The 15,172-nt window shown below is 41.3% G+C and overlaps 1 protein-coding gene across 6 annotated transcripts in view; it reads right to left on the bottom strand.

The window, feature by feature from the left end:
* The window catches only part of fcho2 (FCH and mu domain containing endocytic adaptor 2), a 116,771-nt gene that overhangs the window by 23,265 nt on the left and 78,334 nt on the right, over positions 1–15,172 (bottom strand). For all 6 annotated transcript variants that reach the window (XM_053230511.1, XM_053230513.1, XM_053230514.1 and 3 more), the window contains 5 exons: positions 7,634–7,703; positions 7,416–7,440; positions 7,002–7,058; positions 5,540–5,597; positions 634–806 (listed from right to left, as the gene is read on the bottom strand). In XM_053230511.1, coding sequence (XP_053086486.1) covers positions 634–806; positions 5,540–5,597; positions 7,002–7,058; positions 7,416–7,440; positions 7,634–7,703 — 383 coding nt within the window. The remainder of the gene's footprint in view (positions 1–633; positions 807–5,539; positions 5,598–7,001; positions 7,059–7,415; positions 7,441–7,633; positions 7,704–15,172) is intronic.

Here is a 15,172-nt window from a genome sequence, read left to right as displayed (position 1 = left end):
CTTTTCTGGGTTCAACCAACACTAGGTGTCAGTTCCAGGCCAAAACAAAGAAAACATTTCACTGTTTTTGTACACAAGGAAAATGGATTCATGAAAAGTATACTCTGTCAAGAATGGGGAGATCAACACAAGCCTGTGGGCTATTATTCAGCATGGATGGATCTGGTAGCCCTAGGATGGGGGTCATGTTTAAGAGCTGCCCAAGCCACATACCTGGTGGTTCAGCAAATTCTCCCTATCACGATGGACCAAAACGTTCACATTAAATGTCCATATGTCATCCACACACTCCTGTCAATGGGACAGGCTCAACCTGAGACAGCAGCAAGATATGCTAAATGGATAGCATTGTTGGAAACATCAACTATGATCATTGAGAAAGCGCCTGCAAGCAACATTGCCACTAAACTCTCTGACCCTGAACTTACAGCTCATGACGAGCATATGACTGCTCCAAATTAGTGCAGGCCTAGGGGAGAAAAATGAGAGAGTGAGATGTACTGTCATCTATTTGCATTACAGTCAATGGAAAATGGAGGGCCATAGAGATAATGAGGGAAAGAGTGTGAGAGAGAGAGTGTGGAGTGGGGCTGAACAGCCAATAACAGCAATGTGCATGTGTGTATGTCTTACCGTAGCAGAGGGGGAAAGGGTTATGTTTCCAATAGAAGCCTTCAGCTCATCTATGGTGGCTTTGTGCTGCTGTGTGCCACTGTTGGGCTGTACAGGTTTGATTTCCACATGAAATTTTCTACGTTCATCTTCTTCATCTGAATCACTGGATGAAGAGTTGTTGTCTTTGGTATGTAGATAGAATCATTAAGGAATCATGCTGGACATATATATATTTATATATATATATGTTTGTGTATATAGTGCCAGCTTATTAGGTACAAATAGCTCCATTGGCCAGATATTATTTGGGGGGTGAACCATTCTCAGCACACCAGTGACACCAACATTGTAGTGGCATTTTAGTAAGTTCAAGTTAACTAGAAAGAGCAGCATTGCTGTAAGCACACTGGCCACTTTATTAGACACATCTACCTTGTTAGTCCAGCTTGTATGTGTGCAGTTAGAAACCTTAACTCTTTTTCGCATGCACAATCTGTGTTAATCATCTTCTAGCCATTCATCAGAGTTTCAACAGAACAGCTGTTTATATTTTTGGCTGGTGAACGAACACTGAGGTGTTTAAAAATCCCAGCAAAACTGCTGCATCACAACACCCACAAAGCATGCCACTACCATATGTCAGTGTTTCTGTAGTCCTGACAATGATCCACCCATATTATCTGGTCAGTGATGGTCCCTGTCCACTGATACATGGAGTAGAAGAGGGCTGACAAATTGTGTACAGCAACAAATTAGTAACCGTGTAGCCACAAGGTGACCTAGGTTTACCTGATAACAGACAATGAACCTTGAGGTGGATGGTCTACAACCTCAGAAGACCACGTCGGGTTCCACTTCTGGCAGCCAAGAACAGAAAGCTGAGGCTGTAGTGGGCACAGGCTCACCAAAACTGTACAGCTGAAGAACGGAAAAACATAGCCTGGTCTGATGAATCTCACTTTCTCCTGAGGCACACAGATGGTAGGATCAGAATTTGGCAACAACAGCATGAATCCATGGACCCAACCTGCCTTGTGTCAACAGTTCAGGCTATTGGAGGTGGTGTACTGGTGTGGGGAATGTTTTCATGGCACACTTTAATAACAACCATTCATTGCTTGAATGCCACATCCTATTTGAGTATTGTTGCTGACTATGTGCATCCCTTCATTGCCACAATTTACCCATCTTCTAATGGCTAATTCCAGCATGATAATGCACCATGTCACAAAGCAAAATTCGTCTTAATCTGGTGTCATGAATATGACAATGAGTTGAATATTCTTCAGTGACCTTCTCAGTCACCAGATCTGAATCCAATAAAACATGTTTGGGGTGTGGTAGAACGAGAGATTTGCAGCATTAAAGTGCACCTGAAAAATGTGCAGGAATCTCAAAGGAATGTTTCCAACATCTTGTGGAATCCATGCGTTAAATTTACATTCATGGCATTTGGCAGACTCCCTTATCCACAGCAACTTACAGAAGTGCTTTGAAGTCTCCATCAATAAATACATCTTGATACTGGTTCGCTAGGTTATGGACTAAGAATACTATCAGCCAAAAAGTCTATTGGGGAGATAGTATAGTAAAAAAAGCATACAGACAGCATAACTTTTTAAAATTAAAGTGCTAATTTAAGTACTTCCTGAAGAGGTAGGTATTAAGATGCAGTTTGATGACTGCCATTGACTCAGCTGTTTGGACACCTAGGTGCCAGAACAGAGAGGAGTCTTGATGCATGCCTTTCTTGTAACCTGAGAGATGGTGGGACCAGACAAGCAGTGCTAGAGGATCAGAGGAAGCGTGGTGCAGTGCGGGGTGTGATAAGTGCTTTGCGGTAAGTGGGTGCTGGTCACTTTTTGGCTTTGTAAGCAAGCATCAGTGTTTAAAATCTGATGCGGGCTACTACAGGAAGCCAGTGGAGGGAGGATAGTAATGGGGTGGTATGGTAGAACTTAGGAAGGTTGAAAACAAGTCATGCAGCTGCATTCAGGATCAGTTGCAGAGGTCAAATGGTGCTCAGAGGTAGACCTGCCAGAAGCGAGTTGCAGTAGTCCAGTCTCAAAATGACAAGGGACTGAATGTGAGTGGCCTGTGTGGATAGAAATGGACAAATCCTTCTGGTTGTGTAAAGAAGAAATCAACATGAGTGTGGCAGATGAGCAATTTGTGAGGAAAAGGACAGTAGATTGTCCATGGTTACCCCAAGGTTGTGTGCAGTGACCGAAGGTGAGACCAGAGAATTGTCCAGGGAGATCACAAGATCCTGATGTGGGGATAAATCATCTGGGATGAACAGCAGTTCAGTTTTGCTGGGGTTAAGTTTCAGCTGATGAACTGCCATCCATGATGAGATGTCTGCAAGACATGCGGAGATCAGAGCAGAAACAAGAGTGTCTGAGGGAGGGAAGGACTTGAGTGTCATCCGCATAGCAGTGGTATGAAAACCAATGTGAGGATATGACCTCGCCAAGAGATCAAGTATAGTGGGAGAACAGAAGAAGATCAAGTACTGAGCCTTGTGGGATATCAGTGGAGAGTCTGCGTGGAGCAGATGTGGATCCCCTCCACGTCACCTTAAATAACCAACCTTCCAGGTAGGAAGCAAACCATTGCCATGCTGTGCCACAAATTCTGAGACTCATGAGGATGTGGTTGACTGTGTCTTGTGGTTGACTGTGTCAAACGCTGCTGAAAGGTTGAGGAGGATGAGGACAGATGACAGTTTTAAAAGGGCAGTCTCTGCGGAATGTGCTGCTTTAAAGACAGACTGGTTAGGATCTTGGAGGTTGTTCTGTGAGAAATATAGAGACAGTTGATTGTAGAAAGTTCATTCGAGGATTTTAGAAAGAAAAGAGAAAAGTGATGCTGATCAGTAGTTGTTGATGTCTGAGGGATCCAGAGTGGTTTTCTTCAGGATGGGAATAACCCTTGCTCTTGAATGCAGTTGATATAACACCAGATTTAATGGAGCCATTGAATACTGATAGTACTGATGAGGGGAAAGAGGTCTTGTGAGATGGTCTGGAGCATTGTAGAAAGGATTGGATCCAATGGACAGGTGGTAAGATTGCAGGACAAGATGACTTGCAGGATCTCTTCTCTTGCAGATTAGAAAAAAGTGCCAGAGAAAGAGAAGGGGAACCCTGAGTGTGTGAGGTAGGAATGAAGGTCTGGCAGATTTTTTCAATCTTCCCATCATAAAAGGTGGCAAAGTCTTCAGCAGTCAGGGAGGATGGAGCAGGAGGAGCCGGCGGGTTAAGTAGTGAAGAAAAGATGTTGTGGAGCTTGCGAGGATCTTGTGCATAAGTTTCTAGGGCTTTGTTGTAGAAGACAGTCTTAGCGGAAGTTCAGTTCAGTTCAGAAGAGACGGTCCATGGATGAGGAAAGTGAGGAGAGGAAAGTGGCTAACACCAATGGAAGGGAGGAAAAGGAGGGTGCAGGAAGCTTTGGAGGAAGGGGAGATAGAGCGGAGGTTTCTGTGAGTGGGAGAGAAATAGTGATAGCTGATTTTAGGCAGGATAGGGAAGGTGATGGTGAAGGATACCAAGTGATGATCAGAGATGTGAAGCGGGGTAGCATTTATGTCTGTAGCTGGAGAGGGGTGGCTGAAGACCTCCCTTGTGAGTGGGAGGGCAGCTGTTAAATGTCAGGGAGAAGGAATGCTGAAGAGGGAGAACGCAAGAGGATTTGAGCTTGTCGGAGATGAGGCTGAAGTCTCCGAGGACAGTGAGAGGGGTGCTGTCAGTAGAGAAGAGACTGAGGAGTGTGTCCATTTCTCCATCTCCGAGACAGCAGCAAACCTGTACCACTCCTGCCACTCATGGAGTGTGAGACTAAGCGTAAGCAGAGGATAGAGCAGCTGGTGTAGGTGAGTTCTAAAGAGATATCCATTTCTCAGTTAGTGCCAGAAAGTCAAGAATCAGCTTTCTTTACAGCAGACTGGCAGTTCCAGAGCCCACCTACCACCGCTGTTTGAGAGGGTTGATGAGGTTACTGGTAGTTCAGCCTCTGGTTTGTGGATTAAAGCTTCTGGGTCTGTGAGATGTGATGACAGAAATAGACTTGAGACACATGTCCAGAGCCTAGTCAAGAGTGAGGTGGAAGTTTTAGTAGTGAGGAGTGAGGTGAGTTTAAGTAGGTCTGAGAGGGAACTGGTAACACTAACTGAACAAGAAGAGGTAACAAACACTATTAAACTTAACACTTTCTATCTAAATTTATGCTTCTAACCATTGCAGAATATGCTTCTGACCACTATAGACACAGTGTCTGGAGCAGATAACCTTAGTAAGCTCTGCCCACAATTCATATCTTAAGGGAGACTGAAACTACTCGATTAGCAATTCAATTCAAAAGACAATTCCAAACACCACTAAAGAATCAACAATTCTAGTGGCAGGAATATAGATCCAACTGAGCCAAGTAGAAAGTACACAAAAGTCAGAATCCTACCTTACCAGTAGAGAATAAATTCAAGATAGAACAACTTAAAGCACACTCAGTGTCATGCTGTGAAGAACTGAGGGCAAAGAGAGGCCCTACCTAGTATTATTATAGTGTTCCCAATGAAGTGTTTTGTGAATGTATGGAGACACAGAACAGATGATTACATATTAAGTGACACATACAGTACACTTTTTAGAAAGCATGGTGCTGTAGCTTGTTTATGTTGCTAAAAGTAGCAGAATCATGCATGTTTCCCAGATAAAGCCTCAGACTGACTGAATATATTGAAAATATTCCACAAAACTGAATATTTTTGAGGCCATAACATATTTTGAACAACTCCTATGTAGTCTTATATATCAGCTAATGGCAACATCACAATAACTATAAACACATATACCTATAAGTAATCAGTATGACAGAATCAGTATGGCTTTAAAACTAATAGCAGATAGCCATGGATAAAGGATATCATTTTCATTGAATTCCGGTCTGATACAGAAACCCTCTTCATCCACCTGAGGTACATTCTAGGACAAAACAGTGCAGATTAAACAATACATTAATACTATTTTACTCCCACAAATATTCATTCATTATTATACAGTCAAGTGCATAAGTATTTGGACAGTGACACAATTTTTATAATTTTGCCTCTGTACACCACAATGGATTTGACATGAAGCAATCAAGATGTGATTGAAGTGTAGACTTTCAGCTTTAATTCAAGGAGTTTAACAAAAATATTGCATTAACCGTTTAGGAATTACAGCCATTTTTATAGAGTCCCTCCATTTTCATAGGCTCAATAGTAATTGGACAAACTAACAATCATAAATATTAGGCTTATTATTTAGGATTTAATAAATCCTTTGCAGTCAATGACTGCCTGAAGTCTGCATTCAACTGAATCTGAGCAGAAAGTATAGATCTATACACTTCAGAATTCATCCTACTACTTCTATCAGCAGTCACTTCATCAATAAACACCAGTGACCCAGTTCCATTGGCAGCCATACATGCCCATGTCATAACACTTCACATGTTTGACAGATGATGTGGTATGCTTTGGATCATGAGCCTTTCCTTTCCTTTTCCATACTCTTCTCTTCCCATCATTCTGTTACAAGTTAATATTAGATATTTTTTTTTAGCAAAGTCTAATTTGGCCTTTCTGTTCTTGAGTGTTACCAGTGGTTTGCATCTTGAGGTAAAACATCTGTATTTACATTCATGAAGGCATCTCTTGTTTGTAAAGTGAAAGTGAAGTGTGGCCAAGTATGGTGACCCATACTCAGAATTTGTGCTCTGCATTTAACCCATCCAAGTGCACACACACACCGTGAACACACACCCGGAGCAGTGGGCAGCCTTTTTTGCTGCGGTGCCTGGGGAGCAGGTGGGGGTTTGGCACCTTGCTCAAGGGTCTCACCTCAGTCTTGGTATTGAGGGTGGAAGAGACTCAAACCCATGACCTTCGGGTTACAAGGCAGACTCTCTAACCATTAGGCCATGACTGCCACACCTAGGCTTTGACAATGATACACCTCCCTCTCCCAGAGTGTTCTTGACATGCAATTAATGCAAATTCAACGCCAGACCTTTTATCTCCTTAATCTGTCATTAAACAACAGGCAAACAGGCTGAGCCTAGCCATGAAACTGCTTATCAGTCAATTGTCCACTTACTTTTGAGCCTGTGAAAAAGGAGAGACTATGTAAAAAATGGCTGTAATTCCTAAATGGTTAATGCAATATTTTTGTTAAACCCCTTGAATTAAACCTGAAGGTCTACACTTCAATCACATCTTGATTGTTTCATTTCAAATCCATTGTGGTGGTGAACAGAAGCAAAATTACAAAAATTGTGTCATTGTCCAAATACATATGGACCTGACTGTATACACAATTTGGCAACATTTGGCCACAACTCACAGCATTTTGAAAATCTATGGGTCCATAGATATCTGCGGGAGCTCCATTGGCAGTGTTCTGTGCAAAAGATAAAATTAAAAAATTCTGTTTATATTCATGCAGTCATACATTACAAGAATTAATCAGCTTAATATATGAAAAAAGTGAGCTGATAGACATTTTAATCAAAAGTCTACTGCCTGCACCGTTCCTGTAGGTTTGTAATGTAATATTTTATTTTTCTTTTCTCTGTATTCATTCATTTTATATTACTCATAGCCCAACATTTACATATTTTTACATTCTTATTTAAGTCTTAAATTCAGTGTTGATATTAATACAAAATGGCAAAGGAAAGCACTCCACACAATCGGTGTAATTTAGGCATTGCTTCACAAATATCTAAAAAAGAAAAAAATCAAAAGGAATACTCACAGTAGTTTCAACTTCTGTAGATTCACTAGTTAAAAGAGTTAAAAGAAAAAGAAATCCTAATTACAAATTACTTAAATAATAAATGAATGCTAGTATTACATAAAACATGTCTAGTTAATTCATACAGCCAAAGTATTAAATTACTAAATGCAATAAATTATTTAGAGAGGTAACTGACCACAATACAGAGCATATAAAAAAAGATAGTTTTCATTTACGTGGAATCTGTATCCTTGTCTCTTCTTCGCCCTGGAATTGCAAAGGTCTTCCTCTTTCTAGGTTTAGCACCTAGATACAAAAATTTTAGTGATGTCATGCAGTGCCATTTCAAGACACTTTCTAACAAGCAACAATATACACAAACACACAGGTGACAAATAAAAGGAAAACAGGTGGTTCTGCTATGCTGTATGAGGTGTTTTGTTGGTGTGGTTTGTCTTCACATGTCCCCTTAGAGGTAAGGATCACTGCAAATCAATACAAAATTATTCTAACTGATCACCTTTGTCCTATGACATAACATTACGACCACTGACAGGTGAAGTGAATAATATTGATTATCTCATTACAGTAGCACCTGTCAAGGGTTGAGATATATTAGGCAGCAAGTGACCAGTCGGTTCTCGAAGTTGATGTGTTGGAAACAGGAAAAATGTGCAAACGTAAGGATTAGAGAGACTCTGACAACGGCCAAATTGTGATGGCTAGATGACTGGGTCAGAGCATCTTTAAAACGGCAGGCCTTGTGGGGTGTTACCTACCAAAAGTGGTCCAAGGAAGGACACCCGGTGAACTAGCGACAGGGTCATGGGTGCCCAAGGCTCACTCATGCGCATGGGGAGTGAAGGCTAGTCCGTCTGGTCTGATCCCAGAGAAGAGCTATTGTAGCACAAATTGCTGAAAAGTCAAAGCTGGCAACGATAGAAAGGTGTCAGAACACACAGTGCAGCTTACTGCGTATGGGGCTGTGTAGCCACAGACCTGTCAGAGTGCCAATGCTGACCTCTATCCACTGCCAAAAGTGCCTACAATGGACAGGTGAGCATCAGAACTGGACAATGGAGCAATGGAAGAAGGTGGCCTGGTCCAATAAATCACATTTTCTTTTACATCATGTGGAAGGCCGAGTGTGTGTCTGGGCAATGTTCTGCTGGAAAACCTTGGGTCCTGGCATTCATGTGGATGCTATTTTGACACATACCACCTACCTAAACATTGTTGCAGACCAGGTACACCCCTTCATGGCAACGGTATTCCCTAATGGAAGTGACCTCTTTCAGCAGGATAATGTGCCCTGCCACACTGTAAAAATTGTTCAGGAATGGTTCGAGGAACATGACAGAGAGTTCAAGGTGTTGACTTGGCCTCCAAATTCCCCAGATCTCAATCCAGTCGAACATCTGCAGGGTGTGCTGGCCTTCAAGTCCGATCCATGGAAGCCCCACCTTGCAACTTACAGGACTTAAAGGATCTGCTGTTAACGTCTTTGTGCCAGATACCACAGCACACCTTCAGCGATCTAGTGGAGTCCATGCCTCGATGGGTCAGGGCTGTTTTGGCAGCAAAAGGGGGACCAACACAATATTAGGCAGGTGGCCATAATGTTTTATATATATATATATATATATATATATATATATATATATATATATATATATATATATATATATTTTACAGAGTCTCTCCATTTTCACATTCTCAAAGGTAATTGGACAAACTAACAATCATAAATATTAGGATTATTTTTAATACTTGGATGCAAATCCTTTGCAGTCAATGACTGCCTGAAATCTGGAACCCATGGACATGCTGAGTTTCCTCCCTTGAGATGCTTTGCTAGGCCTTTACTGTAGCTGCTTTCAGTTGCTGCTTATTTGTGGGTCTTTTTGCCTTCAGTTTTGTCTTCAGTAAGTGAAAAGCATGCCCAATTGGGTTGAGGTCGTCAGACATTTAAGAGCATTTAATTTCTTTGCCTTAAGAAGCCCTTGGGTTGCTTTTGCGATATGTTTTTGGTTATTATCCATCTGTACTGTGATGCGCTGTCCTATTAGTTTAATCTTATATCAGAATTGGTCAAGCTTTTTTTTGTTTGTTTGTTTTTTTTTTTTTTGTTTAGAGGTTTTTAGCAAAGTCTAATATGGCCTTTCTGTTCTTGAGTGTTACCAGTGGCCTACCTCTTGTTCTTGACTTGGATAAATGTTGTGATGGGGTTTTTCTTCAACAAGGAAAGAATTCTGCATTCATCTACTTTAGTTGTCTACTGTGGTCTTTCAGGCCTTTTGGTGTTGCTGAACTCGCCAATGCATTCCTTCTTTTTAAGGAATGTACAAAATCTGGCCACTCCTAAAGTTTCTGCTATAGGTCTGCTGATAGGTCTGTTTTGTTTTTTTCAGCCTAATGATGGCCTCCATCACTTGTATCCACACCAGATATTGAAAGTTCCCATGAATAGCAACCAAATGCAAATTGCAGACCTTTTATCTCCTGAAGTCATGAAATAACAAGGAAATAGGCCACACCAGGCGAAAATGGAGGTCCAGATGGTCCAAATGGTCCACTCTGTCCAAATACTTATGGACCTGACTCTCTCTCTCTCCAAGACCTGTGAAGGTGTGCTGTGGTATGTGGCACAAAGACATTTGCAGCAGATCCTTTAAGTCCTGTAAGTTGTGAGGTGGGGAATCCATGGATTGGACTTGTTTGTCCAGCACATCCCACAAATGCGTGAATGGATTGAGATCTGGAAAATTTGGAGGCCAAGTCAACACCTTGAACTCTTTGTCATGTTCCCTAAACCATTCCTGGACAATTTTTGCAGTGTGGCAGGGCACATTATCCTGCTGAAAGAGGCCACTGCCATTAGGGAATACTGTTGCCATGAAGGGGTGTACTTGGTCTGCAACAATGTTTAGGTAGGTGGTATGTGTCAAAATAGCATTCACATGAATGCCAGGACCCAAGGTTTTCCAGCAGAACATAGCAGATCATCGCACTGCGTTGGCCAGCTTGCTTTCTTCTCATTGTGCATCCTGGTGCCATTTCTTCCCCAGGTAAGTGACGCACATGCATGCTGATGCTCACATACCCACTCTAGGCACTTTCGGACTCTGACCGGTCTGTGGCTACGCAGCCCCATACACAGCACCTTTCTATCATAGCCAGCATTAACTTTTTCAGCAATTTGTGCTACAATAGCTCTTCTGTGGGATTCGACCAGATGGGCTAGCCTTCTCTCCCCATGCGCATCAATTAGCCTTGGGCACCCATGACCCTGTTTACCTGTCAGGTTGTCCTTCCTTGGACCACTTTTGGTAGGTACTAACCACTGCATAACGGGAACACCCCACAAGACCTGCCGTTTGAGATGCTCTGACCCAGTTGTCTAGCCATCACAATTTGGCCCTTGTCAGAGTTGCTCAGATCCTTACACTTGCCAATTTTTCCTGCTTCCAACACAACAACTTTAAGAACTGACTGTTCACTTGTTGCCTAATATATCCCACCCCTTCACAGATGCCATTGTAATTTATTATGTATGTTATTCACTTCACCTGTCAGTGGTTTTAATGTTATGGCTGATCAGTGTGTGTGTGTGTGTGCGTGTATGTATATGTATGTATGTATATATATACATATACATACACACATACACATACACACACATACAGTACCAGTGAAAAGTTTGGACACACCTTCTTATTCAATGTTTTTTTCTTTATTTTTATTGTTTTCAACATTGTATATTAATACTGAAGACATCCAAACTATGAAAGAACACATATGGAATTATGTAGTAAACAAAAACGTGTTAAATAACCCAGAATATTTTATATTTCTATATATATTATTATGTTTTATATTTTCAGTTCTTCAAAGTAGCCACCTTTTGCTTTGATGACAGCTTTGCACACTCTTGGCATTCTCTCAGTCAGCCTCATAAGGTAGTCACCTGAAATGGTTTTCCAACAATCTTGAAGGAGTTCCCAGAGGTGTTGAGTACTTGTTGGCAGCTTTTCCTTCACTCTCCGGTCCAACTCATCCCAAACCATCTCAACTGGATTTAGATCAGGTGATTGTGGAGGCCAGGTCATCTGATGCAGCACTCCATTACTCTCCTTCTTGGACAAATAGCTCTTACATAACCTAGAGGTGTGTTTGGGGTCATTGTCCTGTTGGAAAACAAATGATGGCCCCACTAAGTGCAAATCAGATGGGATGGCATGTCTCTGCAAAATGCTACGGTAGCCATGCTGGTTAAGTCACCAACAGTGTCACCAGTAAAGCACCCCCACACCATCACACCTCCTCCTCCATGCTTCACAGTGTGAACCACACATTCAGGAACCGTCCGTTCACCCTCTCTACGTCTAACAAAGACACAGCGTTTGGAACCAAAAATCTCAAATTTGGACTCATCAGACCAAAGGACAGTTTTCCACTGATCTAAATGTCCATTCCTTGTTTTTCTTGGCCCAAGCAAGTCTCATCTTCTTGTTCTTCTGAAGTAATGGTTTCTTTGCCACAATTCGACCATGAAGGCCTGACTCACGCAGTCTCCTCTGAACAATGGATATTGAAATATGTCTGTCACTCGAAGTCCGAAAAGCATTTATGTGGGCTGTAATCAGAGGTGCTGTAATTCGGCGGTTTCTGAGGCTGGTAATTCTAATAAACTTATCCTCTGCAGCAGAGGTAGCTCTTGGTCTTCCTTTCCTGGGACTGTCCTCATGATAGCCAGTTTCATCATAGCGTTTGATGGTTTTGGCGACTGCACTTGGGGATACATTCAAAGTTCTTGAAATTTTTCAGATTGACTGACCTTCATTTCTTAAGGTAATGATTAATGTAGTAGCACTAAGAGGGCTATTGACTCTGTACCCACCCTTCCTCTGCACAAGACAACTGATGGTCTAAAGCAAATTAAGAAGTCAAGAAATGTCATAAATTACATTTACATTTACGGCATTTGGCAGATGCCCTTATCCAGAGCGACTTACAATAATGCTTTGAAGTCTATCAAAAATACATTCTGATAATGGCTCGCTAGGTCACAAGCTAGGAATACCATCAGTCCAAAATTCTGTTGGGGAGGTGATTTTTTTGTGAAAGTGCTAATTTAATGAAGAGGTAAGAGGTAAGTCTTTAGACGTTAACCCTTGACAAGGCACACCTGTGAATTGAAAACCATTCCAGGTGACTACCTTATGAATCTGATGAGAGAATGGCATGAGTGTGCCAAGCTGCCAAAGCTAAATGTAGCTACTTTGGACAATCTAAAATATAAAACATATTCTGGGTTGTTTAACACTTTTTTGTTTACTACATAATTCCATACATGTTCTTTCAGTTTGGATCTCTTCAGTATTAATATACAATGTTGAAAACAATAAAAATAAAGAAAAAACACTGAAGGAGAAGGTGTGTCCAAACGTTTGACTAGTACTGTGTGTGTGTACATATATATATATGACAAAAGACAAAAACCTTGCCATGAGACCTATGGCAATATTAAAGGAGCTGCAGGACTATCTGACAAGTTCTGATTACTCTCTGAATGTGACAACAATCTCCCATATTCTTCACATGTCTGCACTATGGGCTGAATGAACTATGTTGTAGTGCTGATGAACTACTGAGTGAATGGACTGAAGCCCTTTCTCACAAAAAAAAAAAAAAAAAAACCATCCAAGCTCTACTACATCACCCCAACCTATTTGGCAAAATGTGTTATGGTCTGATGAGACCAATTCCAAAAGGTATGTTTGGTGCAAAGAAAAAGCACATCACCAAAAGAACACCATACCCACAGTGAAGCATAGTGGTGGCAGCATGCTTTAGGGCTGCTTTTCTTCAGCCAGAACTGGGGTGTTTATCAAGGTGGAGGGAATCATGTATAGCTACAAATACCACTCGATTTTAGTGCAAAACCTTCAGGTGATTGCTAGCAAGCTGAAGATGAAAAGGAATTTCCCCTTTTAGCATGACAGTGAGCTAAAGCATACATCAACAAAGGAATGGCTTAACCAAAAGATGACCAATGTTTTTGAATGGCCTAGCCAGAGCCTAAACCTGAATCCAACTACAAATCTTTGGGGTGACCTGAAGCAGGCTGTGCACAGGAGATTTTTTTTTTTACAATTTGATGTATCTAGAATGTTTTTGCAAGAAAGTGTTGGAAAATATTGCAAAGTCAAGATGTGCCACTCTGAGTGGTGCAATATAATCAAAAGGTGCTTCAACAATGTATTAGTTTAGGAGTGTGCACACTTACGCAACCAGGTTACTGTAAGTTTTTTATTTTTCCTATTTTTCACTAAAATGTTTCTGATTGTCTTTCACATAATTTTTATACATTGTAATTTTACACTGAGGGTGGAAATGAATTCTGACATGATTTTAATTTTATTACATCACAAAAATCTGCCATCCATTTTAACAGGGGTGTATAGACTTTTTATATCCACTGTGTTTGTATGTGTGTATATATATATATATATATATATATATATATATATATATATATATATATATATATATATATATATATATACACACACATACATATATATATATATATATATATATATATATATATATATGTGTGTGTGTGTGGTGTGCATGTGCATGTGTGTATAAAACTAAATAGGAGACATTTTAAATAGTAACAAAAAAGATTTTTCAATTATAAATTATTCCATGTTAAAGCATGTTAGACCAAGTTATAATTCTATATGAGTAAAATGTGCGTACGCTCGCTTTTTTGTACTGATGATGATGTAACAATGCAGAAGCATCACAGACATATTGATAGCTGGTACCAATTGAATTGATTAGGCTTACACTATATTACCAAAAGTATTCGGTCACCTGCCTTGACTCACATATGAACTTAAGTGCCATCCCATTCCTAACCCATAGGGTTCAATATGATGTCGGTCCACCTTTTGCAGCTATTACAGCTTCAACTCTTCTGGGAAGGCTGTCCACAAGGTTGAGGAGTGTGTTTATAGGAATTTTTGACCATTCTTCCAAAAGCGCATTGAGGTCACACACTGATGTTGGTCGAGAAGGCCTGGCTCTCAGTCTCCGCTCTAATTCATCCCAGAGGTGTTCTATCGGGTTCAGGTCAGGACTCTGTGCAGGCCAGTCAATTTCATCCACACCAGACTCTGTCATCCATGTCTTTATGGACCTTGCTTTGTGCACTGGTGCACAGTCATGTTGGAAGAGGAAGGGGCCCGCTCCAAACTGCTCCCACAAGGTTGGGAGCATGGAATTGTCCAAAATGTTTTGGTATCCTGAAGCATTCAAAGTTCCTTTCACTGGAACTAAGGGGCCAAGCCCAACTCCTGAAAAACAACCCCACACCATAATTCCTCCTCCACCAAATTTCACACTCGGCACAATGCAGTCCGAAATGTACCGTTCTCCTGGCAACCTCCAAACCCAGACTCGTCCATCAGATTGCCAGATGGAAAAGCGTGATTCATCACTCCAGAGAACGCGTCTCCACTGCTCTAGAGTCCAGTGGCGGCGTGCTTTACACCACTGCATCCGACGCTTTGCATTGCACTTGGTGATGTGTGGCTTGGATGCAGCTGCTCGGCCATGGAAACCCATTCCATGAAGCTCTCTGCGTACTGTACTTGGGCTAATCTGAAGGTCACATGAAGTTTAGAGCTCTGTAGCAATTGACTGTGAAGAAAGTCGACGACCTCTTTGCACTATGCGCTTCAGCATCCGCTGACCCCTCTCCG

Source organism: Pangasianodon hypophthalmus, chromosome 27 (genome assembly GCF_027358585.1).
Source record: "Pangasianodon hypophthalmus isolate fPanHyp1 chromosome 27, fPanHyp1.pri, whole genome shotgun sequence".
Taxonomy (NCBI): Eukaryota; Metazoa; Chordata; class Actinopteri; order Siluriformes; family Pangasiidae; genus Pangasianodon; species Pangasianodon hypophthalmus.
The sequence above is the reverse complement of the archived record's forward strand: the minus strand, read 5'-3'. Positions and strand labels throughout refer to the sequence as shown.